The sequence below is a fragment of the Lynx canadensis genome, chromosome E1 (genome assembly GCF_007474595.2).
Source record: "Lynx canadensis isolate LIC74 chromosome E1, mLynCan4.pri.v2, whole genome shotgun sequence".
NCBI classification, from domain to species: Eukaryota; Metazoa; Chordata; class Mammalia; order Carnivora; family Felidae; genus Lynx; species Lynx canadensis.
The window spans coordinates 39,638,016-39,646,511 of NC_044316.2; the positions used below are offsets into that span (position 1 = coordinate 39,638,016).

At 57.9% G+C, this 8,496-nt stretch overlaps 1 protein-coding gene across 1 annotated transcript; it reads right to left on the minus strand.

Moving 5' to 3' along the window:
* Window positions 1-2,991: 2,991 nt before the first annotated feature.
* Window positions 2,992-6,860, minus strand: KRT19 (keratin 19). Its single transcript, XM_030296640.2, has 6 exons — window positions 6,373-6,860; window positions 4,585-4,667; window positions 4,212-4,368; window positions 3,746-3,907; window positions 3,506-3,631; window positions 2,992-3,375 (listed from the first exon to the last, which is right to left on the minus strand). Exons 1-6 carry the CDS (start codon window positions 6,787-6,789, stop codon window positions 3,121-3,123), a joined length of 1,200 nt encoding a protein of 399 aa, XP_030152500.1. The 5' UTR covers window positions 6,790-6,860; the 3' UTR covers window positions 2,992-3,120.
* Window positions 6,861-8,496: the final 1,636 nt, after the last annotated feature.

Below are 8,496 nucleotides of genomic sequence, written 5' to 3' on the forward strand. Positions count from 1 at the left end.
CCCAGGCTGCAGCCTGGGGCCCTGCCCCAAGCAGCCCACCCATGTTGTGCTAGTTTCTGTCCTTTGCCCGCTGCAAACAGGCTGTCTCGGGGCCTTCTCTCCTGGACAAGCAGCCCAGTGGAAAAAGCCTTGGGCTGGACTCCACCTCTGGGTGTGACTCAACCTCGCTGAGCCAGGTTCCCGACTTAAAATTGGGCCATTTTTCCACTTATATGAGGTACTTAGAATAGTCAGAATCACACAAGGGGTTACTATTTAACAGACTTAGGGTTTCAGTTTTACAAGACGGACACAGGAGCATACACAATAGTGATGGTTGCATAACAGCGTGAATGTCAGTGCCACAGAACCATAGACTCTCAAATGGTTAAGAGAGTAAATTATATGTGTATTTTACCAGAACAAACAAAAAGAAATCACGGAGCCATTGGAGCCATGAACACGGAGTCCTGCTACGGGGCCACCGTTAACATTCAATGACACGTGAGGGTGTGGTCTCCATAAATCCACCCTCACCTGCCCCCCCCCTTCTCCCCCACCAGGGAGGTGTCAGGACGGAGAGAGCACACGTCCTGGGGCCTGGATAATTCCTCCTCTATTAGGTATGTGGCTGACTTCAGTATGGGACTTTGGGTAATCCAGCCTCCTCTCTGAGCCTCAGTCTACCAATCAGGAAAATGGAAATAACTCCTGCCCAGTCTGACTCACAGGGATGGAGCCACATGACTGACAGGAAATGCTTTGCAAACCCAGTGGTCATAATGCAATGCCCAGCGGGGATGGAAAGACGCACCCTCTAAATCCTCTCCCCTTCTCTCTCCCTCCCCCTCCCTCTCCCCTAGTCCAGACTCTCTGTCAACACAGTACCCCTAGTTTCAGCTCCCAGACCAAGACAGAAAAGTGCCCCTGTTCCCCCCCAACACACACACACAAAGGAAGGCTTCATTCCCGATACCCAGACCTGCAACCCAGTCACCTGACCCACCTGTGTGAGCCCAGACCCCGCCCCACACCACATTCCAGGGGCCTCTGGGGCATAGGGGAGGGTTTCAGCTGTGACAACAGAGGCTTTCAGGAACAGGGGACAGAAATCTCTGGACAGACCCAGCCTCCAAGTGAGGCCAGGCCCCCAACGTTAAGTGAGGTGGAGGGGGTGGGGGCGTGGGGAGTAGTCATAGATGCTGGAGGCCAGGGCAGAACAGCTAGGGAGGTAGCAGAGGGGCTCCAGACCCCGAGAGAGATCTGAGCTCTGGGGTCCCCATTTCTGACTTATAGCAAGCTAACAAACCCCTCTAAGACCCACAGAAAACTAGAAAGACCACCACCTCAGGATCAACAGCACAGGGTATGCCTGGATCCCAGGCTCCTTAGCACAGTGCGGGACACACACAGCAGACAAGTGTCCAGTTCAGTCCCCTACAGGAGCCCTTCTGGGGGCAGGGGGTAGAGTGCTCCTCACCTGACCCCCTCCTTCGCAGAGCGGACCTGCCATCAGGCAGATCCCTGGGACCTAACAGACCCACTCAGGCTGAACCTCCCAGCCAAGGGGAAGTACTTATTTACCTTTAATTGGCCTCAATTCTTGGCAGCTGAACTGTAAACCACAGTGGCAAGACCACACCCCCACAAGGGCAGAGTTCTACCAGGAAGCTGGGACTTACGTTCTTTTGCTGGCCTGGGACCAGCCTCAGGCAAGCCAGGTTGGGGGTCTGTGCGGGAGGTCCAGGTCACGGCCGGGTCCCATTCCAGGCTCTGGGCCCAGGTATGAGCTGGTGGGCGTAGGGGGCTTATGTGGGGCTGCCCAGAAATGCATGAATGTGTTAGCGCACGCACGCACACAGATGCACACCAACAGGTACACTCTCTTCAGCCTTCTCAGTGGGATACCTGCCCCCGTTCCTGGCTTGGTGAAGAAATGTTATCAAAAGGAGCTGCCCCCAAGGGATCCCGGTCCTAGGACTTCACACGGAACAAGACCCGAAGGTACTGAGGACCCAGCACAAGGGAGTGTCAAATCCTAGGAGACTGGGGTACAAGGTGGCCCGGCGAGCTAGTAAGCAGGAAACCTAGACACTCTGTGACCTTGGACAAGTTACCTAACTTCCCCGTTTCCTGCTCTATACGACGCGTACTCCTACTTAACTACCTTTGAGGGTTGTTTGATTAAATGGCACATACTAAGTGCTCAAATAAACATTAATTTCCGACACACAAATACACACACCCACCCATGAGGGAATAAAGTGGAAAGAAAACTAACTCTGGGGGCACATGGGTGGCTCAGTAGGTTATGTGTCCGACTTCGGCTCAGGCCACGATCTCACGGTTCACAAGTTGGAACCCTGAGTCGGGCTCTGTGCTGACGGCTCAGAGCCTGGAGTCTGCTTCGGATTCTGTGTCTCCCTCTCTCTCTACCCCTCCCCCACTCGTACTCTGTCTCTCAAAAATAAACATTTAAAAAAACTAAATTTGAAAAAAAAAAAACCACTGTTTCAAATCCCACCTTTGCCATGTTGGAACAGTTACACACACAACAAACCACTTCACCTCTCTGAACCTTAGTTTATCCCTCTATAAAATGGGAGCAATGCTTGCTTCACAAGTTGGTTTTTACATTTTTTTTGAGAGAGGGAGACAGAATACGAGCAGGGGAGGGGCAGAGAGAGAGGGAGACACAGAATCTGAAGCAGGCTGCTCTGAGCTGTCAGCACAGAGCCCGATGTGGGGCTTGAAGCCACGAACCGTGAGATCATGACCGGAGCCGAAGTCGGACGCTCAACCGACTGAGCCCCCATCACAGGCTTGTTTCAAGGAACGGGTTTGATAAATGAAAAGTTCCGCAAACAGGAATTACCACGACCGTAGGAGTTAGCGTGTACCCCACCCCTTCCCTCTCTTAGGACAGGGTGCACTCTGATCCAAATAAAACCTTAACAGGACCAAGTCCTGGCCCATCTCTATGGGCTGAGACAACAAACCCAACATCCTTCCTCCCTTGGGTCATAAAGCTTTATTGGCAGGTCAGGGAAAGAGCTGGGGGTAGGGCCCGTCCCTTCCCACATGCCCCTCCCCAGGGGAACCTCTCTGCGGGACAGCAGGAAGCTCAGGAGGCTGCCGGACTCAGAGAGCCTTATAGGTGGGCAGGTTGTTGTACTGGGCGTCCTGTCCCTCCAGCAGGCTGCGGTAGGTGGCGATCTCCTGCTCCAGCCGTGACTTGATGTCCATGAGCTGCTGGTACTCCTGGTTCTGCCGCTCAGTGTCCGCACGCACGTCGCTCAGCTGGGCTTCCATACTGCTGACCAGAGCCTGGATCTGGGCCAGCTGGGCTCCAAAACGGGCCTCTGTTTCCGCCAGCGTGCCTTCCAGGGCGGCTTTCTGAGAGCAGGGAGAGGGAACAGACTCAGCGGAGACCGGTTCCCAGAGAGGGCACGGGCACAGCCACGGCCCGGGCTGCGCAAGGCTGCGAGGGCCCCGGCGTGCATCCCACGGGGCAGGGGGCACAAACCATGCTTAGCTGCGACTGCAGCTCAATCTCCAGACCCTGGAGGGTGCGCCGCAGTTCGGTGACCTCCGTCTTGCTCATCTGCAGCTGCTCTGTGTGGCCGGCCACCTCCTGATTCAGCTCCTCCATCTGCAATAAGAGAGGAGGCAGAAGGAGTCAGCACTGAGGCAGACCTCTGTCTGAGAGCACAAAGCCCTCTCTCCCTGCCACCTCCCCAGAGGGCACCCGCTCCCCTTGCCGTACCCGGCTGGTGAACCAGTCTTCAGCATCCTTTCGGTTTTTCTCAGCCATGACCTCATATTGGCTTCTCACGTCACTCAGGATCTTGGCAAGGTCGATGCCCGGAGCGGAATCCACCTCCACGCTGACCTGGCCACCCACCTGGCCCCTCAGGGCACTGACTTCCTGGAAAGACACAGCAGAGATGGGCATGTCGGAGCCCAGAGCCTGCTGGGCCTGGGCCAAGTCACTCCCCCGTCCCCCAGGCGGAAAGGGCTTGATTTTCAGGTGCAGACCAGGAGCCACCACCGCAGGACAGATGAGGTGGCCTCCATCTGCTGCTGGAACCCCCGGAAGCCCTGCTCCACGCCCGGGGCCATGCCGAGGGTACAGCAAGTACGGCCATGGTCAAGAGGATATAGGACAAAAAAGTGTCCTCAGTCCTGGAAAGCTGGAGTGGGATGGACAGGAGGCGCAGCCTGACACCCACCTCCTCGTGGTTCTTCTTCAGGAAGGCCAGCTCCTCCTTCAGCCCTTCGATCTGCATCTCCAGGTCGGTCCTGGCCAGGGTCAGCTCGTCCAGCACCCTGCGCAGGCCGTTGATGTCGGCCTCCACGCTCTGGCGCAGGGCTTGCTCCATCTCAAGCCTTTCAGAGGAAACAGGTGCAGTCAGGCCAGCGTTTCCTCCGAACCCCTGCAGAGTTCCCATCTCCCCTCATGGTTCAGGAGTCCATGGAGGTGGTGGGGCTTACTCCAGGCCAGCTGGGGTGAGCGAGGACAGAGAGCAGTCCCCCGCTGCACCGAGCCCCCAAAGGGCCTGGCGTTGCCCCCTCTGCAGCCCTCCAGGGCAAACACATACTCACTTGGTGCGGAAGTCATCGGCAGCCAGACGGGCATTGTCAATCTGCAGGACGATCTTGGAGTTCTCGATGGTGGCACCGAGAATCTGGAAGATAGAGGCAGGAGGTTGGCACCAGCTCAGCATATTGGCTCTGTCCACCCACTTTCTTCGCAGAAGACAGAGGAAAACAAATGGGTGTGCCCCTACCCCCTAGAGACTCAGCTGACCATTGGCCTGCTCTCTGGGAGGTCTTGAAGTCAGTCCCTGCCCAGGAGCTAGAGCAGGAGAAACCCTGGTCAGGGACTGCTGAGCCAGGGGGTAGGGGACGGGTGTGGGAGGGCAGAGGTGAGTCTGGGAGGAAAGCATCTGAGACCTGTACTCTAAATGGTCGGGAGGCAGACGCTAATGATCTGCAAACCAGATGGCGTATTGGGTTACCTTTCTCTGAACCCCCCGTGCAAAGCACAATCTGCTTTAGGAAAGCAGATTCCCGTGTGTTGAGCATCTATTATGTGCCAAGCACTTTGCACTTCATCTTTCATGCCAGGTCAGTGGGTATGCCTATCTTACAGAGGTGGAAATGAACTTCAGGAGTCCTTGTCCAAATTCACCCCCATCTGAGGTCCCTCTGATGTGATGGGCATATTCACATCATTGATTATGGTACTTGGGTTCATGTTTTTCAAAGAGCAGGTCATGGCTCATTAGTCACCCAGTACAGTGAGTGGTGATTTGCATAGTTTTTTAATGAAACTGAGCAGAATATAAAATATGAGAAGAGATGGACCACAGCAGGGTAAGAATTGTTTCAAGAAAGCTTTGCTTCCATTTTGGGTGTGTGCATCACAGAGCGAGAACGCGTGGGGGTACACCCTGAAATGTATTTCTTACGGCAGGTTACAATTTTTAAAGTGTGCAAGCAGTATTCTACTTTGTTGTTTACATCTCTAGCTGTCCCCCCTCATCTAGAAGTCTGGCCTATCTGTTCTATGCCCCTAGCACCCCGCACCATGCTGGGCACAGGGCAGGCGCTGGGCCCGCTTTGGAGACCCAGCATGTGGGACCATTAAATGTCCCACTGGCTTCTGATACATTTCTTCAAGGCAGAGGTCTCAGTTCCGCATGGCCTCGGGGCTCACCCTGTAAGACCTGTGGTGCACCCCCCCAACCCCAGGACTCTCCACCCACACAGAACTATTGCTGAAAAGGACCCCCGGGGCCTCTGAGTGTGTCCCGCCTTCACCAGGTCTTTAGGCCACAGCATTTGTCCCCTCCCATTCTTCCTAGAAGTTCCTCCTAAATCCGGGTGGCCCTCTTGGGCGGGGCAGGAGGGGCTCCAGCCGGAGCGTGAAGGAAAGCAGACCTGCCCCACCAGAGGAATGCAATGCAGAGGGGCCCACGCCGGGGGCAGCAGCGGATGGGTCCCTCCCAGGCCAAACTCTTGTCTGTGACTGCGGCCTCTGGCCCAGACCTCCGGACAGCCCACAGCCTTGTCCCACCTCCTCCTACTCCTTCGCACCCCCTTTTCCAGACCTCCCCACCCTCCAGCCCCGCCCCCACCGCCGCTGCACACCCCACCCCCTTCCCTCAGCCCCAGCCTCCACTTCCTGTCCCACTGTCCTGCCCCCGCTCACCTGCCCCCAGCTCTCTGCCCCACCCTGCGGCCCTCCCACGTCCTAACGGGCTCGCTACCGCCCTGCCCTGTCGGGTGGTGGCTCCGGTGCCCGCCGTGCCCGCCTCGGGCCTCGCCCGGCCCGCGGGGCTGGGTCTGCGCGACAGGTGCACCTCCCGAAGCTGGGCCGCCGCCCACCTTGTCCCGCAGGTCCTCGATGGTCTTGAAGTAGTGGCTGTAGTCTCGGGAGGGCCCGGGCCCCTGCTTCTGGTACCAGTCGCGGATCTTCTGCTCCAGGTCGCCGTTGGCCTCCTCCAGGGCGCGCACCTTGTCCAGGTAGGAGGCCAGCCGGTCGTTAAGGTTCTGCATGGTGAGCTTCTCGTTGCCGGAGAGGAGGCCGTCGGACCCCGCCAGGCCGCCCGCAAAGCTGCTGCCGTAGCCCCCGGAGGACGAGGACACGAAGCGGGCGGAGGACACGGACACGCCGCGGCCGCCCGAACCCCCATGGATGCTGGGCGCGCGGAAGACATTTCCCGCCGCGAAGCGCAGGGAGCCGCTGCCCGGGCCCCCGAGGGACGAGGTGGTGGCCAACTGGCGGTAAGTGTAGGAAGCCATGGGGACGCAGCGGGAATAGTTCAGTAGCCCGAGGTGTGTCGCTTGGCGGGAGGAGTGGCGAGGGCCTCACCTGGCGCCTTTTATGCCCTGGGCGGGCGGGGGCAGGGAGAGGGGGAGGGGGGAGGGCGTCAGGGCGGATATCTGAGCCCCGAGGAATTTGCAAGCTCCTGAGTGCAAATACGGGCACTCTCCCCATTGGTCGATTCCTGGCGGCTCTGCCTCCAGCTCTTCCCTCCCAGGGGCCTGAGACAGTGTTCACCCCCACCCCCACCCTCCCCCCTCGAAGTGCCCCACCCCTGCCCACGCCAGAGCCCCGACGGAGCACCTCCTGTCACACTCCTTCCCTTCTTCACCCCATCACACACAAGGACACCCTCCCAGTCACATTCTGGGCCTCCCCGATTAAGATTTCCCCAGGTTTGACACCCCCTCCAGGAATTAAGTCCTTCCGACAGTGGACTCCTACACCCAGTCCTCCCCCTCCCCCCATCACTCAGAGGCCCCCTCTGGAATTATGTTCTGAAGCCCCTTCCTTGGGGGTCTAAGTTAATCCTTCCTTCCAGTACATTCAGGAGATTCCTACACCCCACTTGGAATTACAGCCCGGTGGGGATCACCCACACCCTGACTCCCTCTCTTTCCCAGAGAGGAGGGGACTGTTACTGCTGGCCTTCTGAGACAAAGCTGCCGGCCCGCTGGAGCCATACAAATCCCGGGGCTGGGGCTGGGGCGGGGTATGGGGAGGGCGGAGAGCAGGCTCCTGAGAACAGCTGCTGGCTGCTGGGAGGCTTCTGCAGCTGGGCTATATGGGGCTTCTTGGGAACCCCAGGCTCAAGCCTGACCCCACCTGGGGCAGACCCCCTGGGGGCCTCTTACCACCCACCCCCTCCAGGACAGCCCCCACCCTCCGCCCGCAAATCATGCACTCATTCAACACAGATTTCCTGAAATCCATGATGGGGAATCTGAGCCTGAAGGAAGCAAATAACTTGCCCATGAGACATGTAGCACCTGCCACCCAGAGACAGAAACGGGGTGGAATCCCTCCCTCCGTGTGAGCATCTGGAAGGAGGGTATCAGGCTGAATCCCGGAGCCTCAGACATGGACGAATGGCTGAGTGAAGAGCTTGGATCATAGGGGAAGGAACCCTCGTCTCCACACACAGCCCCCAGCCCCGCTCTTCACCCCTCTTCATCCCGCTCAACAATTCCACCTTTTCTTCTTCGCCTGGGAAGGCCGGGCCCCCTGCCAGACACTGCCTGCGCCTCACCCCAGTTCCTGTCCACAAGGACCTCGCCCCTCCTCAGAAATGTCTCCATGGTTCCTTAGGTCAGAGCGGTCACTCAGTCACAGGACCGAGGCCCTAAGCCCTTCTGAGATGCTGTTAGGGAGATGGGCCAGTCACTTCCCATCAACGTGCCTCAGTTTCCCCCGTGAAATCTCAGTCCTCCTTTCTACATATCATCACCTGGGTCCCCTGTGGCTAAAGGAAGGCCTCTGAAACCAGTCCCCAACAAACTGCCTTCCAGCCACCAACTTATAGCCAGGAGCAGGGGACATGAAACCGCCTACACACACCCCTAACCCACCAGCAAGAGCCCTGAGCCACTCAGGAAGGCCAGCCTGAGGCTGTTTAAACTAGTGAATCAGACCTGTAAGTGGGTCTGGGGTGCCCAAAGGTGAAAAGAAGACGGGTGTGACCCAAG